The following is a 21,014-nucleotide window of genomic DNA, read 5'->3' as shown; positions in this document are numbered from 1 at the left end:
AACATTTCAATCATTTTTTTTAATTAGCCTGTTGATTTCAGTAACTGCTCGGACTCGATATTACCGATATCCAACCGGAAGTAATATTTTCGTCAACAGTCACCAGCGAAGTACAACGCAAAAACCATAATTTTTATCACATACAGGTAGGTTTGTTTTTTATCTATCATATTTAGAGACCGAAAATGTTTTAAAGCTGAAAAGAAAAATAAAAAAGACTGGGGGGTTGCAAATTTATATCGTCTTATTCTTAATTAAATGTACATGTACCCCGTAGATTTTGGTTTTGTAAGTGAACTAGATTTAACAGTTTGAGACCACTCGCCCAAATGGGATATAATAGCGAGCGCAGCGAGCGTCGCGAAGCGACGCTCGTCACTGCGAGCTCTTAAAGCAACGCCTGTGCGAAGAGAAAATTCGGACTACTGCACATTCATTCGATATAATCACTTGTTTAAGCTACGTTAAAGCTACGTTCTCGTGAGAATAGTAGCAAAAGTTCTACTAAAAGTAAACATGCCCTGATTTATTGAAGATAAATAGCAAACGAAACGTTCTTCATTTATTTTCAGCAAAAAATAGGACGTCATGTGACGTCAATTTTCAAATGTCACGTTGGCTAACAAAATAAACATCTGCGCTCGCCATAATGGTCGCACCGTCAACATATTAGCCCGTTTAGGATATAATAAATAGCCCAAATGGGATCCATATAAATGCACAGTGCAAAAAATGATATTTTTAATTTTGGCAATAATCGTAAATCCGTATCTAGAGAATGCCCAGTCTTCAAATGCTATGAATTCTTGATTGAGAATCTTGTAAAACTTGATCCTGATCTTAACAAGAGGCCCATGGGCCACATCGTTACCTGAGTAGCTTTGGACATGCTATTGTTTATATACCAGACTTCCCCTTTGTAATACCTATTGTGGCCCCGCCCAACCCCCAGGGGTATAAAATGGAGATTGTAGAATCTATACCCCAGAATGCTTCCACATAAGTCTCGGCCTTTCCGCTCAGTGGTTTTTTGAGGAGAAGACTTTTAAAGATTGTAAAACTTGGATATTCATATTGTGGCCCTGCCCAACCCCCGGGGATCATTATTTTAACAATTTAGGCTACCTACCCTAGGATGCTTCCACATAAGTTTCAGATTTTCTGACCCAGTGGTTTTGAGAAGACTTTTTAATGACAGACCCCACCCTATTTTCATCTTTCTTGTTTATCCCCCCCCCCCATTTTTGGGACTTGGCCCTTCATTTTACCCAGTGATTTTTCTACAGTTTTTAAAAGGGGCCTGGGCCTTTTCAGTTGGGAAAAATTGTCGACATTTGTGTCAAATTGGGAAAAACAATAAGATTGTAATTAACCTTCATATTGACAAGTAAAATAAAATATATAAGTAAATGTAATATCATTTATTAAATTTATTTGCTACAAAATTTTTCAACAAAATGGACACAGTTCTACATTTTTAATTTTCTTTCATTTTTGTTCTTTGATTGTCCTATATTTCATTTTTTGCCATAATCATGATAATGGTAGACATAATTGAGAAAAAATAATTCCCGATTTTTCCTTATTGCTGGCATTGGAGCTGGAATAATCTTGACACAATTTACAAGCATATATTCAATGCTGTATTTCTCTGCAATGCTAGTATCTGCAGGATGAAGAAACATTTTAATTTTCGTGAAATCAAGGAGGCTTGTAGAACTACTAGTACTTGCAATTTACAAATAAAGCTATGTTTAACCGATTCACATGCATATTAAATTTCTTACGATGTATTGACACACAAGTTTGACATCCACATCGATGTGTATTTCCAAGTCTTGTAATCACACAAATAAACTGCTGTTTTTCGCCATTATTTCAAGCGTCCGAATGACCAAAAATAATAGCATTCCATTATAGATAAGTCGTACATAAAAAATTCAATATAACCAAAACAATACGTTTTGATTTTGGGAAAAAAGCAGTTGAAAATTGGGGAAAAATCGGTAATTTTTGAGAGGGGAAAGGGCCGATATTCGGACCTAAATTGAGTGTAGAAAAATGACTGTTACCAATTGAAACTCTCCTTTACCCAAAGTTGCTTTGTACCAAGTTTGGTTGAAATATGCCAAGTAGTTCTTGAGAAGAAGTTGAAAATTTGAAAAGTTTTCAGGCGTGCAGATGGACAGTGTGAAAAGTTTTCAGATGGACAGAAGGAGGAACAATAGGTAATCAGAAAAGCTCACTTGAGCTTTCAGCTCAGGTGAGCTATAAATGAACAATCTCTGACCCAGATTTTCTAAGATTTGAAAAATGTAAGTTATAGTCAAGGTCAGAGGTCACATAACATTAACACTTCTGCCTTGTTGATTTTTTGGTCACAAGGCCAAAGGTCATATAACATTGACACTAGACAAAGGATGATATTTCAGATCTGCTTGGTATCATGAGAAAGATTTGTTTTACAGACGTCAAATTTGGTATACACTATGAGCAGTGTTTTCCCTAAGAACTGGCTACCAGCTAAATTGACCGCTTCATTTGACAAAAATGCCATTTTGAAATAATTTTTATAATGTCAACAGAGATTCTGTTCATAATCCTCAGCCCCTAGCCTGTTACAAATGATCTCTAACCCTTTACTTTGAAATATAGGGAAAACACTGTATAAGGGAAATTATCCCATTTGCCCCTGACTAGTAAATGACTATTTGTTTTACATTAGTTATAGTCATTTTAAATTTACAGTTGTTCCCTTTTTTAATATTGGCATCCATTTGACATGGAGATGGGGGGGGGGGCAAGTATCATTATCATAAATGTGCTTTGAAGTGTGCAAAAATAATGTTTCCTTACTCTATCTAATATTGTTTGTTGGGGGACCAATGTTCGTAGATTTCATGGGTCACCCTTACCCACAAATTTACATCCCCACGAACGTTTATTATTTTGTTAACATATTGAACCATCCTTTTACGAGTAACCCACGAAATTTTGTCCCAACAAACAGGTCAGATTTTGCTTGCCAACAAATATTGATCCCCCACAAATTAAAATGATTCCACAGTAGTAAAGGTAGATAATTCAGAAAATGAGCTATGTACCGGTACCCTGTGCTAACTCTGTGGATCAGTGGATGTACAGTTTATCAGTCATGCTTCTTTTCAGTGATGTGTTTTAGACTTTTACCTTGGTCTATTTAAACACGGTCTATTCTAAATTCCACTTTACCTATATATGTGACATTCATTCTGATACTATGCAGAGGGTGTTATCATGATCGTTGGTTATCTTGAATATATATTAAACTGGTACCTCATATTTAATTCAGTGAGTGACCTCATATCACATTTGTGGAACACATCAGACATTGATTCAGTAAGCATTAGTTTTAGTGATTATCATAATATTGTGAGTATACATGGTGTTCTTATATGATTTTGATAGATTCCATGATATTTAGACTGTTAGAACTGCTTTGAAATGGGAGAACATTTTTACCATTTTACCTTTTGAAGTCTAAGACCTGTTGAAATGTGTACAACAGTAAATGATTTATGATACCATGATTCAAACATATCTTAGATAAAAATGACCTGCTGTATTGCAAGGCATACTTGTATTAATATTGATTTTTCTACAGCCACTGTGAACATAATTTGAATTTTCAATGGTTAGGATGAATTGATCACATGTATTTTTTAATATTATTTATAGTAATACTGTATTAGAAATGGTTCATTATAATGATTGTTCTTTGATGGAGATTATTTAGAGGCTTCTTTTACATCTTATATGTTTTTAGCCGGGCTCATTGCTCGTAGAGCAATGCCCGGCTATTGCGACGGTGAGCAACAAAAATGCTGCTTCTTCACTGCCAAATTGAGTTTACGAGTAAAAATATAGTACGTACGCCCAGCCGCTGTTGAGAAAACAAAATCCATTCAAACACCCTAAGAAATAGTAAATCGAATATTTTTATCAAAATATTGAATTGTTTAATATTTTCCTGGCTCCTTTGACTAATATTTTACAAAGCCATTCAAAAGGTGTGAAAGGTTTTCACCAGGTATCCCTGTCTGCGTCATACTAGTATTCTATAAATAAAGGTTGTACTATCTGGCTAACACAAATGCAGGGAACATCATTAATGACTTGATGCAAAACTCCCCGCTGAGGACACATCAGTCAATAGTCGTTTGACCTTTATTTATCTTGCTGCATCGGTGTTTATTTACTTCTGTTTGTATATAAAACCCGAAACGATACATGTGATAAATATTTTACACAATTAATTTCTAGCCATATTCTATTTAATTTTTAAAACTCTTTGATACTTAACATGCCATTGAGATATTTTTGTGTGTAACATATCTTCTAAACGTCTGAACTTGATTTTAAACTGTCAACACGGTCTTTGTTCATTACCCTGTAAATGAGCCCGGCTTTCAGTACTTCTGAGTACTTTGATTATTTTTGAGGCTGTGAAGTGAAGAGAATTAACTGTTACATGCATATTTTTGTTCTGATTTGGTAACTGAATCCCTAGCTAGTAAGTAATAAGTTAATTATTCTGGAAAATAGGGCTACTATATAGAAGGAAGTTATATATCATAATATGAATTAATTAATGAGTTTATTCAAGTACGGGCATTGCAAATTTGATAATCATAATGTAAATATATGGTATGTGCTTGTATAAAACAACATTCCTTTGCATATACTATAATTATGTAAACTTCCAGTGCAGGCCTATGGATTCAAGTATGGTTTGTGATAAATAAAATGGTATGTTTATGTATACATGTGCTAATGTAAAAATTTATGCTTATACATAAGTATATATTGGAGCACATATAAAAAAGACAACATATCCTTTTCATGTAATGTCATAAAATTTATTTTAGGAAGGACTCAGAATAAGATAGCAGTGTGGGACGTGATTAGAGACATGTTAATGAGATGTTAATTTAGTCCATGGTAGCTCCAATTAAATTTGAAAAGTCAGGAAGCTGACAGACTTATGAAGTAATCACCTGAGTTTTACCTGAATTACATGTTATGTATGGGAGGCATTCTTGAATAATTATGCCAAAAATAGACAACAAAAATTTCTTCCCACATGAAGCCTATATTTTGGTATTTGGTATATATCTGTATGCATTTCTCTTTGGCAGACCTTCCAGTGACTATTGATTGTAACCATGGCAACTCATCTCCCCGCGTCCAGTCCGGGCACCCCCCAGGAAAAGAGGCCCCTGGAGGATAGCTTTACTAATGGGGTGTCTGATAATGAGGTCTGGAAACGAGAACCCAGTCACAGGTAATTAAGGGAGATACAGCTTTAAATGAACTGACGTGTTAAACTATCTTAGGATACGGCAGGGAACATATCTGCCTGTATAGCTACACTACGTCACTTGAAGAGTATGTAATAAATATTGGGTAATTGTCGGCCCAAAATAGGAAGTTTTCCATTCATTTGAAATAGAAAAATCTTTAAAAAATCTTCTTTTCAAGAACCATCATATCATAATAGCTGAAATTTATGTGGAAGTATAAACTCAGAATTGTTTAAATCATGTCCCCAATGGATTGGGGTGGATCCATAATAGGAATTACATAGGGAAAAAATACTTTGATACTCCTCAAGTCTAGAGCAAATCCCTGATCAAACTAATGTGGAAGCATGTTCTGGTAGTGTAGATCCATCTCTGTTCAAATTATGGCCCTGTGTGTAGGATCGGGACCACAAAAGGTGATAAAAATGTAGAGGAAAACGTATGTTGGGGAACAATAGGGTATAAGTAACTCAGGTGATCATTGTGGCCCATGGGTCTTGCTTGAGCATAGCTGTGATATTAAGTTGAGCAGTATACAGGTGTTTTGTGATGAGGGTATGGCCATACCTTGCTTAGAGAAGTGGTTAGAAGGAAAAATCAGAAGACAAGTTTGCTCCAGTGTATTTTGAATATATTAGTTTAGACATATTAACATGTTTTATGTAAAATTATATTTCACTAATTTGATAAATATGGAGTTCATGAGTGCAAATTTTTTGCATTACAATTAAAGTGGAAGTCAACTTTCTCCGGTATTTGTAATTTATCAACATGATCACTGCCTGGAATGTTTTATGTTCCACCTTTGTAGTAAACCTGTGTTAAATAATCTGTTAAATGTTGATACACGGAGAGTTTAAACCACTCCTGTTAATAGTCAGAACATAACAATGTCATCAGAACATGGGGTTAAATATATAAAAGGAACCTCTCACTCTGCGTAATATTACCTTGATCCTTAAAGATGATAGACCACAAAAGGTGATTATATAATGTCAATAAATAATAAATGTTAATAAATCAGTTTTTTAGGGTGAAGGCTATTAAAATTCTGTTGTTTTGTAATCAATATTTAATAACCCCCAAATTACACCTGTAATTAATGAATTTTTAAAAATATCAAGTCTAATTTAAAGATATTTACACCAAAACTTATCTGTATATAATTTAATTTTACAGATTTATTCAAGGATGCAGAAAGGATATTAACCTTTTTTCCCTTTGTTTTTGTTTTCAGAGTGTTTGTAAACAGAAGTTTGAATTTGGACAAGATCAAATTCTTTGGCTTTGATATGGATTACACACTTGCAGGTTTGAATCACAGAAAATGAGCTTTTACTTCGACATTTCTTGAATATATGCATCAAATTACACTGTACTTAATACTATATACATGTAGAACATTATATATTGAAATGATACAGGTTAACTGAATAACTGAATCTATTTTAATTTGTGATGAAATAAGGATTGTATTTACATTATTTGGGAAAGTGTGTGTGTAGGTTAAGGGGGTGGGGTTTTTAGGTAATGAGTAGGGTAGGAATGACCTTTAATTTCCATCTATAAGTCTGCATTTCCATGCATTCTGCCATTACTTTGTAACTTGAGACTTTGGAAGCTCATTTTTAACACAGATCTAGAGATCTCTTTAATATGAACTTACATTACTACCTTCATGCAAGATCTTTGGGGCAAATTATTTGAATGATCGACACATAACTTGAGAAGTGTGATTAAAAAACTTGATCTTGATATAAAGCCTTGGTCAAGTTCATGTTCAATGGCAGCATACTTTCATGACCTTGACCCAAATACCATCTAATATTATACAAGATGAAAGTTAGTAAGTTTAGGAGAAAAAGAAAAAAGAGTAAAGTAATTGGTGATAAGACTGCTCTCTCTCTCTTACAATAGTGTATAAATCCCCCCAGTACGAGACCATGGGGTTCAACATGTTGAAAGAACGTTTGATCACGATTGGTTATCCAGCAGACATCAAAGAATTTGAATACGACCCCACATTTCCTTGCAGGTAAATAGTCTTCATTAGTCTTATCAGCAAATTAAAATCTACCTCATAGCCACTAAATTTATATGCTGTGGAATCATCCTTGTTTGTGGATGACATTCTGTATGGGTACTTTTAAAAGCTGGCTTCATATCTTAGCAGTTTTAGCACCAACAACAGTGGGCTTATTCATGAATATCACTAACAAATAATACAATACACTGCCTGATCCTTTGTAGTGCTAATTCATGATTACACCAACAATTCCATACTCAGTGATTGCGTTAAATTTTGAACACGCTAACTTACGTGCAATACATTACCTTAAATCTTGTACTGATAAAAGTTAAACATTAATTGTTAAAACATCAATTAAAAGACAGCAAATAATTCTTTTGTGAATGTTTTTCCAGAGGACTTTGGTTTGAAAAACAATATGGAAACCTGTTGAAGGTAGATGCCTATGGAAACATACTGGTGTGTGTACATGGCTTCAAATTTCTGAAAGGGTATGTTAAACCACTCATAATTTTTGAACTTCTGTGAATTTTAAAATGGTAAACTTTTACCCACATAAAGCAAGATTTAGAATCACCTAGCATTTTACCTGTCCCTCCTTTTGTTTTGGACATAAAGTATTATATAGAAGATCTTAACAAAAGATTTGCTAAGGATTCTAAGGTCATAATTAAAATTCTGAATTAAGAGGCATTTTGTCAAGTCAGGGCAAGATCAAGTCAAAGAAACTGACCTGTACATATTTTGAGCAGGCAAGTAATAATAATGGTAGAACTGTAGAATTTAATTTTTAAAACAAAGGTAACTTGCATGAAAGATAAATAATATTGAATGATTATTTGAAGAAATTATGTCAGGTCACAGGGATTTACATTGATGGTTGCTTAGCAGTAGGCCATATCTTTTATTAGAAATGCTAAAGTTATGTATGATTACATGTATTATTTATAATTATATAAACAAGCAGGGGGTATAATAGGAATCACTATATTCAAAAATGTCAGGAGTAAAATGCAGTTAATCAATCTCTGAACTGACCTTTTTTAAGACACTCCTCCCATCCCCCTACAATAAGGGTATTTAAGGGTATTAGTTCAGTTTGTTGATGTTTGACTTGTTAGTTAAATGCCTATGACAGGATGCATGGTGAAACACACCAGACTATTTATTGTCTCTTTCCTTTCTAGTGAGTATGATTTTATTTCTTCACTGATTATTCAAGTCTAAATCATAAAATATCATTCAAAGACATGTTTTAATTAGCTACTTTGAGTTTTATTTATTCTTGAACATTTTATTTCTGTTTGACAAAATAAGTTAAGATTTATATAGGAGATGTAGCAAATATCATTATCTTATTTACTGATTAATGGAGGCTGTCTTAAATAAATTCTACTTTTCACATCAGAGTCATGTTCAAAAATTTTTGAGGAGGAAAAAATACAGCATTTTTAGAATGTAAACTGTAATCAAAATGTAATCTATCTAAAGTCTATATGTATAATTATATGCATGCAGATGATGTAGAACATGGGATTTATTCAGGACAGTCTTATAACAATATTTTATGTTGTAACCAATGTATATTTATTTCACTTATGAATGAAATACTTGTTTACACATATTGTTCTTAGATTCATTCTTATATAGGAATAAACTCATCATTAATCATTAGAAATTGAATTTTATTTATTCAAGCATGTATTTCATTCATAAAGGAAATAAAAGTTACACAAACTCGTAAAAACCTCATGTGAATTTTACTTATCTATTACTGATCATAATGTATTGTCATCAGAGGAGTAGTTTGTAGTTAAATTTGTTGTGATGTTGTTTTTCCACTCTGTTTTCAGGTCAGAAATAGGAGAATTATACCCCAACAAGTATATCAACCTGGATGAGAAGAGAGTCTATGTTCTCAACACACTATTTCACCTCCCAGGTACTAGACAGTCGACATCATTCAAAAGAAATCCCATCTTCACTAGCCAAAGGTTTTTGGATCCACTCCTATCTGCTCCTAAGAGGGCAAGGGGAGCAGATTAGGAACCCTTGGCTAGTGAAGATGTTTACTGGTAAAATATGTGTTCAGAATAAAATATATTTTTAATACTGAAAAATTAACAGTCATTAATCATGAGAAAAGCTGCCAAAATTGAACCTGCAAAAATTTATAGAATCAGGGATGTATCTGGAAAGGTGAATCAGGATATTTTTTTTCCCCACATCTTGAGTCATGCAGTATTTTGTCTTTGTACAATGTACTCCTAAGCATCCAGGTCTGAGATGTTAACATGATTATAAATGATTCTAAGTTGTAATAATTGTCAAAATACAATATTTGCATAATCTCGGATGCAATATTTAACTGAAATTGCCTACAATTTTAAAGAAAATAATAATCATATATACCAATAAGATTTAGCTGATTCATCATGACTGTTCTGTTTACAGAAACCTACATGCTTGCCTGCCTGATTGATTACTTCACAACCAGTGAAGAATTTGAGAGGTAGGTTTTCCGGACTATTTTATCTATTATTGCATACATCACATGAATCAAGGGATGCAAGGTAGTTAGCACTGCAGAGTTACTTTTCCTGATTTCAGAGCTAGATCGAGACCTACCAAGTCATAATGTAATCTTTCTTAGTGCATAATGTATTTTCTAAATTCTCCAAATTTTCCATTCTCATCAATTTCAACTGGCAGGGTGGCAATATAAATACCTTAACTCAGGAAACAACAGGTATTTAATTACTGTAAATTTTTGAATCTGTCTTTTGAAAAACATTTTAATACAAGCAATTGATTTAACTACCCGGTAGCATAAATATTTATGTGAAAACTTGGTGCATTGATCTAGCTCAAGGGAAAATGTCAAAGTATTCTTAAAGACTCTGCAGTGCTGTTGTACTGTTCATTAGTATTGCTCACCTTTGGACAGCTGGGACGATTTTTTTCCCCTATTTGACAGGTAGACGGAGCAGACACCCCCTGGGTGCCTCACGGCTGCCAAACGTGTCCCTCAAGTAAGGGCAGTTAAGTATGTCTAGGTAAGACATGAGATCTAGAGAACAACATGTTAAAAGATTTCTTTTATAACATGTCTTTGGAAATGTTTAAACCACCCCCAAAAAGTTTACAGTACATCACTTCTGACTAAATAAAAAGTTGTTACTTCAAACATTTGCTGCTTGCATGTGTACAAGAAAAAATTCTCTTCTTCCTAAAGCATGAAAGCATCATTTAATTTCAGTAAAAATTATTTTAAAGAAACTATGCCATTCCACCTCAATTTTTACATGTAGTACCATGTAGGCAGTAAATGTTTTTATGATTGAGATGAATTTTGATGAGATTTGTAAACCCATGATAAAGTGTGACACAATCCATGAGAAAGTGCATCTCACTTTAACTGATTATTAATAGGTTCAGGTATGCATGCTCTTAAGAACACTGCATGAACTGATGTCTATAGATCCTGCATTCTTCTGTTTGTCAATAAGAAATGTTCAAAATTGATGAAATCACATAAAATGTGGATTACTACTAATTTTTTTAATGTAAGCTTTAGATTAAGGTGAAGGTATTCTTTATTCAGCATTGTTGGCAACTCTCAATTTAATGCTTTTCATCTCAATCTTCTGGAATCAATTTACATGTAAATTTATATGATCATTTTAACATGAATTTGTTATTTGGATCAACTACTAGATGCATATACATGTAATTCAAAATTGCCCAAAAATAAGCTTATTGCTGACAATATCTACAATGTCATGTAAAATCTTTTTTTAAATTTAAATCTTATGAAATAACACATCAGAATTACTCCAAAATTGAAAGCAAAAGACAGTTGATGGCTTAGCTGTACTCTAGTCAAATATTGTCTCCTTTGCTTTTTATCTTCATGTGCACACACTTATAATGACTGAGAATAGATTCTTCTGTACATGGACAGTACCGGGTAATAAAGGCTTTGTTAATCTGTATTACAGGACAACAGAAGGGGTGAGGTGTGGAGAACTATATATGTCCTTCAAGTCCATTTTCCAAGATGTCAGGGCTGCTGTAGACTGGGTCCATTACTATGTAAGTTATTTCTGTCTATTTATTATTATACAATGCATGAAGTCAATATAAGTTATTTCTGTGTATCAGTATTCATTATTATACTTTTCATTATTACCGGGTATTCACCTTATAAAATCAGATGAATTATACCCTATTTAATTTATTATCCTTATGTCTTGCTTTCTGATCAAAGGGAAGTCTTAAAAAGGACACAGTTGCCAATTTGGAGGAGTATGTCCACAAAGACCCAAGACTGCCTATACTACTGGACAGGTCAGTTCAACTTCTAATTAAGAAACAAGCAATGCTATTCAGCGAACATGGTGTTATGGATAGCAATTGCTCTGCTGTCATATTCTGTTATGGGCACTATGTTTTTTTTGCTCACCTGAGCAGAAGGCTCAAGTGAGCTTTCCTGATCACATTTTGTTCGTCGTCCGTCCGTCTAGCTGTCCGTCCGTCTGTCTGTTAACTTTTCACATTTTCGACTTCTTCTCAAGAACCACTGGGCCAATTTTGACCAAACTTGGTACAAAGCATCCTAGGGTGAAGGGGAATTTAAATTGTTAAAATGAAGGGCCAAGTCCCTTCACAAGGGGAGATAATCAAGAAAAGACAAAAATAGGGTGGGGTCATTAAAAAATCTTCTCAAGAACCACTGAGCCAGAAAAGCTGAAACTTATGTGGAAGCATCCTGGGATAGTGTAGATTGTAAATTGTTCAAATCATGACCCCCGGGGGTTGGGTGGGGCCACAATGGGGAATCAAAGATTTACATAGAAATATATAGGAAAAATCTTTAAAAATCTTCTTCTCAAGAACCATTGGGCATGAAAAGCTGAAACTTATGTGGAAGCATCCTGGGGTAGTGTAGATTGTAAATCATGACCCCCGGGGGTTGGGTGGGGCCACAATGGGGAATCAAAGATTTACATAGAAATATATAGGAAAAATCTTTGAAAATCTTCTTCTCAAGAACCACTGGGCCAGAATAGCTGAAACTTATGTGGAAGCATCTTGGGGTAGTGTAGATTGTAAATTGTTCAAATCATGACCCCCGGGGCTAGGCTGGGGCCACAATGGGGAAATGTTTTACATAGAAATATTTGGGAAAAATCTTTGAAAATCTTCTTCTCAAGAACCACTGGGCCAGAAAAGCTGAAACTTATGTGGTAGCATCCTGGGGTAGTGTAGATTGTAAATTGTTCAAATCATGACCCCCGGGGGTTGGGTGGGGCCACAATGGGGAATCAAAGATTTACATAGAAATATATAGGAAAAATCTTTGAAAATCTTCTTCTTAAGAACCACTGGGCCAGAATAGCTGAAACTTATGTGGAAGCATCTTGGGGTAGTGTAACAAATCATGACCCCCGGGGCTAGGCTGGGGCCACAATGGGGAAATGTTTTACATAGAAATACATAGGAAAAATCTTTGAAAATCTTCTTCTCAAGAACCACTGGGCCAGAAAAGCTGAAACTTATGTGGAAGCATCCTGGGGTAGTGTAGATTGTAAATTGTTCAAATCATGACCCCCGGGGTTGGGTGGGGCCACAATGGGGAATCAAAGATTTACATAGAAATATATAGGAAAAATCTTTAAAAATCTTCTTCTCGAGAACCATTGGGCGTGAAAAGCTGAAACTTATGTGGAAGCATCCTGGGGTAGTGTAGATTCTAAATTGTTCAAATCATGACCCCCCGGGTTGGGTGGGGCCACAATGGGGAATCAAAGTTTTACATAGAAATATATAGAAAAAATCTTTGAAAATCTTCTTCTCAAGAACCACTGGGCCAGAATAGCTGAAACTTATGTGGAAGCATCTTGTGGTAGTGTAGATTGTAAATTGAACAAATCATGACCCCCGGGGGTAGGGCGGGGTCACAATTTGTATTACAAGGGGGAAATCTGGTAATAAACAGAATGGCCAAAGCTTTTCAGGTGAGCGATGTGACCCATGGGCCTCTTGTCTTTAATTGTAACTTCAACAGTTCTGCCACAGAATGTGCAAATTTTTTTTTATTTATAGAATTTCTAAATAAGAATGCCACAGAATGTGCAAATTTTTTTTTTATTTATAGAATTCGTGAAAGTGGAAAGAAGACCATGATTATCACAAACAGTGATTACGAGTATTCTAATGTAAGTATTCAAATAGATGATCTTTGATTAAGAGTATTTTATTATAATTTGAGTATTCAATCAAATTCTTTAATTGAGAGTATTCTTATATGAGTATTCAATCAGATGATCTTTGACAATTCCAATTGTATATTTTTCATAGCATTTTGATACTGTATGAAATTTTATCTGAAATAAACAGACACATTTTAATTTTATAACTGACTTTTTAAGTTTGAGATATGATTTGTTTACTTAGTGTGAAATAAAAGTTTTTCTCTTTATTTAGAAAATTATGGAATATCTGACAGACTTTCCAGAGGTAAGAATCAAAATTACTGGGGCTGTGGAAAAAAAAGGGGGGAGTAACTTTGAAAATTCCTTCTGAACAGATATTAAAAATCTACATCAAAAATCTTAAGACACCTGTATTTGACAATACATTGTATCCTGAATTATTCACAGAATTCAAAGACACTTGCATGGTTTCAATGATAATAAGAATTTACTAGGAGTAGATATATAAGTAAAATTTTATATTCACCTCAGTATATAGTATGTGATGGCACAAATTCAGACTTTTTTTTAACAATTAGAGACAAAGTACATGTAAGCCTGGATGCATATTTAAAATATAAATTAAACAAGTTTGGTCAATTATTTTGTCCTTTAATACATATTTTTCAAAAGAAATGTTAATTAAATTATTCAATATTTAGATTATTTTAGGATCTGTAAATCCATGTACTTATCGTGGCTTAACTTTTTTTAAGACACAAGGGAGGAAATGGACATCTTACTTTGACTACGTTGTTGTGGATGCTAAGAAACCTATATTCTTTGAAGAAGGGACCATCCTTAGAAAAGTAGACACAGTAAGTTAGGCAGGCAGCCATGTTATTAATAATTACTAGTAGTTTAAATATCTAGACAGTTATCGCATACGAGTGTCTGATTGTAAAAACCCAGTTTGTGTGTGGCGATGTTAGCAAACCACTTTTATAAATTATAACGTTTTTATCTCTACATACTTAAAAATGTTAGAGAAAGACACCTAATGTGCTGTTTTGTATGTACAAGTTTGACATGTCTATTTTCTTTCAGACTTCCTGTAAACTAAGTATTGGGCACCATATGGGGAAACTTGAACAACACTGTGCTTATTCTGGAGGTAAATCATATGATTTTAGCAAGAAATAAAATTAGGTTCTTGTATCAGAACTGTTCCTTTCAAATAAATTCACAAGAATATTTATTTAGTACATCTATTTTAATGTGATTGTTTGATGTAAAATTATGTGAAGGATTATGTCTCGGATGTAATGCAGTTCCCTAGATTTGCGAAATTAGAAGACTAAAATATGAATGAATTATAAAGTATTTAAAAGGATGTGATTTTGTAGGCATTCAATTAAATATAAGGTCTAAAAGTCAGGATTTTTGATAGTGCAATTTTTAGTGAGATTCAAATTTAGCAATTTGATAAGGTTAAGAAAGATAACTTTAACTTTTAATGCTGAATGAATTATTAGCATTGGAATGTTGCTTACAATTTAAATGAACTGAACTCTTCTTAGAAATGCCAAAATTGAATCCTTCTATAAAAACACAGATATTTACAAACCTTTACACTGTCAGGGTCCTGTGAGGTTATATCTCAGATGATCGGAGCCCAGGGTAAGGACGTGTTGTACGTGGGAGACCACATATTTGGGGATATTTTACGGTCAAAGAAGCAGAGAGGATGGAGGACATTTCTGGTGGTTCCCGAGCTTTCCACAGAACTCCATGTATGGACTGATCAGTCGGAACTGTTCAACAAAATCAAAACTCTGGAACAAACCTTAAGCTATATCTACAAGTAAGTCTGAAAGATCCTTTGTAATTAAAGGAAAATATTCAATTTTGTGTTGCAGGAGAACTTAGTAATAACAAAAGTTATAACATGTGGGAAACTGAATCCTCTCTCTCTATCTCTTTCTGCTCTGTAAATTTCCTATATCAGAATGCATTGTAACCATCAAATTTTCAAGGAATTGTTATAAATGTACTCCCAAAAGCTATACATGTAGTCATGTTGGTACAAAACAAATTTTACTGCATGATATGTTCAATTATGATTAGTGTAAAAGCATTGATCCGAGTATGAGTTTGTAATTAGCTGTAATCATGATAATGCCTTTATTAATGGTAAGTAGGATGATCAACCAAAAGATATGATTAATAGTTTGAACTTTGAAACTGACAAAATATTACCGGTAGTAATGTATGTATCATTTTTCTTGTTGAAAAGTCAAGTAGTCATTGCATTTAGATATAATTTGGTTTATTTCTTTCCAGAAACCTAGACAGTAGTAATTTGGAAAAACCAGACATAACAAATGTCCAGAGAGCCATGATGGTAATTTCTGACTGGATATCATTCATTATAATGTTAAACTATCAGCTCTTTTTATTGAATAACAATATGTTTATTCATCTGACAATGCTTTACAATTTTTGATGATTTGTAATTTGTTATCAGTATAAGTAGTACTTTCCTGATTTTAGGACACAGTGCATGACATAGACCTGAAATATGGAATGCTGGGAAGTCTATTCCGAAGTGGTAATTAAGTTTACCTATCTTATTAAACAATAGAAAGCTTTAAACTTCAAGCTTAATTTATTTGGTAGCTCTGTAACTGTTCTCTCAATTTTCATGATTATCTGTCTACAGTAAAAGCTTGAATTATATGCCAATATTGCTTACTAAGAAGTGAATTGTATTATTATTTCATGGATCCAATAAGCAATGTTCAGTTTCATACTATGGATTAAGAAAAATCTCATTAAATATTATTTCATGTAAGAGAAAGCACAGTGATTCCATTGAATGTTTTGTAATCCCTGTGTTTGGTGTTTCAGGTTCGCGGTTGACCTTTTTCTCCTCCCAGGTCCAGCGGTTCGCTGATATTTATGCGGCCTCTGTCATCAACCTTATACATTACCCCTTTACTTACATGTTCAGAGCACCCGCAATGTTGGTAAGCATGTGTATAATATTATGATGGGTAGTACTGTAAACGTATTACATTTGGCTGTGTATTCTTTTTAGCAGCTTTGGCGGAATGCAGCAACTGCTAATTCAAGTACAAAGCTAAATGTCTTGTACATAAACACATAAATAACAATATTAAGAAATGCGCTAAATCAAATCTATGCTAACTTATTCAAAAGTCAATTTCCGCCAAATATCGTACACGCCAAATATAATACATTTACAGTAATTACAGAATGTTACAGGGAAAGAAAAAAAATAACTATTTTGGGTTTTGTGAATTCCTGACTCTCAAAAAGCAAGCTTGCAAATTGTTTTCGCTCTATATTGTCTTTTGGTATTTGAATACCAATAGTCTCTTTGCATTGATAATTGTGGCATATTTGTAGTTACCTCATGAATCGACTGTGTCACATGAGACGACAGCACCAACTGATGACTTTACCATTGCAAGACAACGATCTATAAATTCTGGGTCCAAGTACGCTAAAGTTTCCCACCTACCACACTCTCGTCCGTCCACACCCACCAAGGTCACCCATCACCACGACGACGACGACTTTGAAGAGACCAGTAGTAACAGCAGTGATAAATCATCGTAATTATCTCACGTTTCTAACACGGCTGTGAATTCGGGTTTCAATGTGCAATGAAAATCAGTTCAGGAACTTGTTTGTTCACATTGGTTGTCAAATACCATTTGCCCTGATTTTTTTTTTTTTATTTCGTACCTCTCAAGTAAGCTAACTTGAAAGGCACTGCCAATAAACGTTTTATTTAATGTTTGCCTAAAACCATTAGTGCTGTATTTCGATATAATGTTTAGTTTAGTACAAAATTTATATACATGTTGTGTATTTTGAAGCTGACCGGATCTTGGTGTATATATTTATTCTTTGTATATGAGATATACAGTGTATATTTTCTATTTTTATGTCATGCAGTTTCTTTTTCTTTCTTTATATTTCAACTGTTGAATTACATATTTTTGAGTACACATGTATATGTAAAGTCTAGTCAAATGTTTCACAATTTTTCTAGAATTTCACATTTTTAACCTGATTTATTGAATTCTATGTGATATAGAAAAAAAAAAAATTTTTGTAGACAAAATGGAGTTTTGAATCTGTGCCATCAGCTTTACATATGGGACCATTTGATGCTAAAGTTTTTTTTTACTATACATGAATTTTGCTCCTATATTCCCTAATTCAGTACTTTAAATATCAAAAGTTGAATTTGAATTCAGATGGAAGAAATATACATAAACGTATCCTACTCATGTACAACTGAACTGAAATGATAACCTTAGAAAACCTGATTATAAATTCATATCTTCATTTAACATGTCAACAGTTAAAATGAAAAGGGTATTATAAAGGTAAAAGTCATTTATTAGGATGGCATCTCAGTACGTTTAGAGTCATTTTCATTAATTGAAATCAAAGCTGCTTGTGCAATAATGACCTCTGCTGACCTCCCGTTAACTTGTAACAAGCCAATAGCCATCATTTATATAACTTTGCTGTAATCTCCACACACAGTGGACCTCGGGATTACGTCCAACCATCAAATATTGCATGACTGTTATTTTCAGTATTTAAACTGATCTTCTTGTACATGTATGTGTATGTGTAATTTATAATTATCACAAGTGCAATTACAAGTTTTGAACTTTTTTCGTCTTCAGTGGTAGTCTTGTCTGCACCTATATACCAGACAGACTATTGCAGTGTTAAGTTTAATGTGTGTGTACAGATTGTTTGTAGCAGTATAGTGATGTTGTCAGTGTTTATTAGAAGTTAATGTTAAGTTTTTCATAGGTACCAGGTGCCTTTATTTAATGGTAACAAAGAAATTGAAATGGTTTCTTGAAAATACAACACTGTGAGTTATGGACCAGTGGTCTTTGTTACATGTGTCGAGATCTTACATTCTATTTTCTGATAGTGTTGTGTTTTTTTTTTTATTTCTGCAAGATTTTATTTTTTATCAGAATGATGTGACATTTGAGATGGACAGAGAGGGTTATGATTATTTAAAGAATAAAAATTTTAGTTATTTATGTTATTTTAGGTTTTTATTTAATATCGAAATATGATTGCATATTAGGTACTTATTCATGTACATGTATTTACCTGGTATTATGATATTATATTCACATTTTCAGGAGTCAGTAAAGTAGCATGTATGCATTAAAGGTGCTTCACTAGATCTGTGCTTTGTTTTGAGACTTAATTTAATCTAAGTTATTACAAGTACTACAGTATAGTGTCAGGAGATTTGAAGTGATGAATGCCCTGCCCAGTAGATCTAGCTTCACTAGATCTGTGCTTTGTTTTGATACTTAATTTAATCTAAGTTATTACAAGTAGTACAGTATAGTGTCAGGAGATTTGAAGTGATGAATGCCCTGCCCAGTAGATCTAGCTTCACTAGATCTGTGCTTTGTTTTGATACTTAATTTAATCTAAGTTATTACAAGTAGTACAGTATAGTGTCAGGAGATTTGAAGTGATGAATGCCCTGCCCAGTAGATCTAGCTTCACTAGATCTGTGCTTTGTTTTGATACTTAATTTAATCTAAGTTATTACAAGTAGTACAGTATAGTGTCAGGAGATTTGAAGTGATGAATGCCCTGCCCAGTAGATCTAGCTTCACTAGATCTGTGCTTTGTTTTGATACTTAATTTAATCTAAGTTATTACAAGTAGTACAGTATAGTGTCAGGAGATTTGAAGTGATGAATGCCCTGCCCAGTGTTCATTGGTAATGCTCCGTTTAAAGAAATGTACCTTGCTTCTTTGTTTAAGATGAGGGTATATATGATTAATATTGAGGTCAAGGAAAATGGGGAAATTAAGGTCAGAAAATTATGATGCAGTTGAACAACTCTCACCAATTAGTATTAGTGTGTGAATTTTGGTGAAAATATATTTAATAGTTTCTTTGAAATTAACAGAATATAAAACTTGAACAAAAATTGTGTTGTAAAATTAAAGGTCATAGGGAAGGTCAAGTTAAAAAAGAAATTGGACGCAGCTGATAAGCTATTGGCATATGTATGTATAAGTGTTTAGATAAAACTAGAAATATGTCCATAGGACATGAATGCCCCGCCGAGGGTATATTAGTAAAGCAACATTAAAATTTGTACCTGTATAGAATTTGATCAGAATATTTTGAATAGTTCTGCAGTTGAATTGTTTACATTAGTATGTATCAGCATATGAAGTCTGACACTAATTTCATTAAAGTGAGGTCAAGGTCAAAGGAAATGCCAAGGTCAAAAACTTTGATTCAGTTGAAAAGCTCTCATCAGTAAGTATCAGCATTTGAAGTTGAACAAATATTATAAATGGTTTCTTTAAAACTGACTTAAACACAAATGGATAAAAGTGAGTCAAAAATATTGATGCAGTTGCATATCTCTCATCAATATGTCTCATTATATGAAGTTTGATAAAATTATCTAGAAATGATGTCTTTGATTAAAACTGACTTAAACACAATTTGATAAAAGTGAAGGTCAAATAAAAGGTCAAGGTCAAAATTGTTGATGCAGTTGAATTGCTTACATCAGTATGTATCAGCATATGAAGTTTGACACTGATTTAGGAAAGTGAGGTCAAGGTCAAAGGAAAGGACAAGCTCAAAAATGTTTATGTAGTTGCATATCTCTCATCAATGAAGTTTGAAAAAAAATATCTTGAATGGTATCTTTAAAACTAAGCGAAACACTAATTAAAGATAAGTGAAGTCAAGGTCAAAGGAAATGTCAAGGTCAAAAATGTTGATGCAGTTGAATAGCTCTCATCAGTATGTATCAACATTTGAAGTTTGATAACACTGTCTTTAATGGTATGTTTAAAACTGAGCTAAACACTAATTTAAGAAAAGTTAGGTCAAGGTCAAAGGAAAGGTCAAGGTCAAAAAATGTTGATGCAGTTGCATGGCTCTCATCAATATCTATCAGCATATGAATTTTGATGAAAATATCTGGGATAGTTTCTTTGAAACTAAGCTTTCAACTGAGCTGAACACAAAGTGTGACGGAAGGACATGACAAACACTATATGCCCCAGCCATATTCATGGCGGGGCATAAAAATGTCTTGAATAGTTTCTAAGAAATTAAGCTAACATAAATTTAATAATAGTAAGGTCAAGGTCATAGAGAGGGTCTTTGATGCAGAATAGCTCTCATCAATATGCCCCAGAATATAAAATTAAATAAAAATATTTGGAATAGATACTTTGAAATTATACTAAACACAATTTTAGGACAAGTTAAGCCAAGGTCATGCAAAGGAGAGGTCAATGTTTAAAAATGCTAACCTCTTCAATATGTATCAGTATATGATGTTTGACAATAATAACAGATGTATCTTGAATAGTTTTGTT

At 33.4% G+C, this 21,014-nt stretch overlaps 1 protein-coding gene across 3 annotated transcripts; it reads left to right on the top strand.

The window, feature by feature from the left end:
• Positions 1–78: 78 nt before the first annotated feature.
• Positions 79–18,825, top strand: LOC134246382 (cytosolic purine 5'-nucleotidase-like). Of its 3 annotated transcripts, none has more exons than XM_062728746.1 (18): positions 79–146; positions 5,178–5,323; positions 6,580–6,653; positions 7,260–7,377; positions 7,767–7,862; positions 9,225–9,313; positions 9,826–9,883; positions 11,373–11,466; positions 11,642–11,721; positions 13,532–13,592; positions 13,861–13,893; positions 14,345–14,446; positions 14,676–14,742; positions 15,210–15,432; positions 15,912–15,972; positions 16,122–16,179; positions 16,479–16,597; positions 17,001–18,825. In XM_062728746.1, the coding sequence occupies exons 2-18, from the start codon at positions 5,205–5,207 to the stop codon at positions 17,211–17,213; spliced, it is 1,665 nt and encodes a 554-aa protein (XP_062584730.1). In that variant the 5' UTR covers positions 79–146; positions 5,178–5,204; the 3' UTR covers positions 17,214–18,825. The 3 variants fall into 3 exon arrangements, with proteins under 3 accessions (XP_062584730.1, XP_062584732.1, XP_062584731.1); XM_062728748.1 differs by lacking the exon at positions 79–146 and adding an exon at positions 3,358–3,378; XM_062728747.1 differs by lacking the exon at positions 79–146 and adding an exon at positions 3,391–3,411.
• Positions 18,826–21,014: the final 2,189 nt, after the last annotated feature.

Source organism: Saccostrea cucullata, unplaced genomic scaffold, assembly GCF_032062105.1.
Source record: "Saccostrea cucullata isolate Sc308-1 unplaced genomic scaffold, CSIRO_AGI_Scuc_v1 ctg22, whole genome shotgun sequence".
NCBI classification, from domain to species: Eukaryota; Metazoa; Mollusca; class Bivalvia; order Ostreida; family Ostreidae; genus Saccostrea; species Saccostrea cuccullata.
Note: the sequence above shows the minus strand (reverse complement) of the source record. Positions and strands in the feature narration are given on the sequence as shown.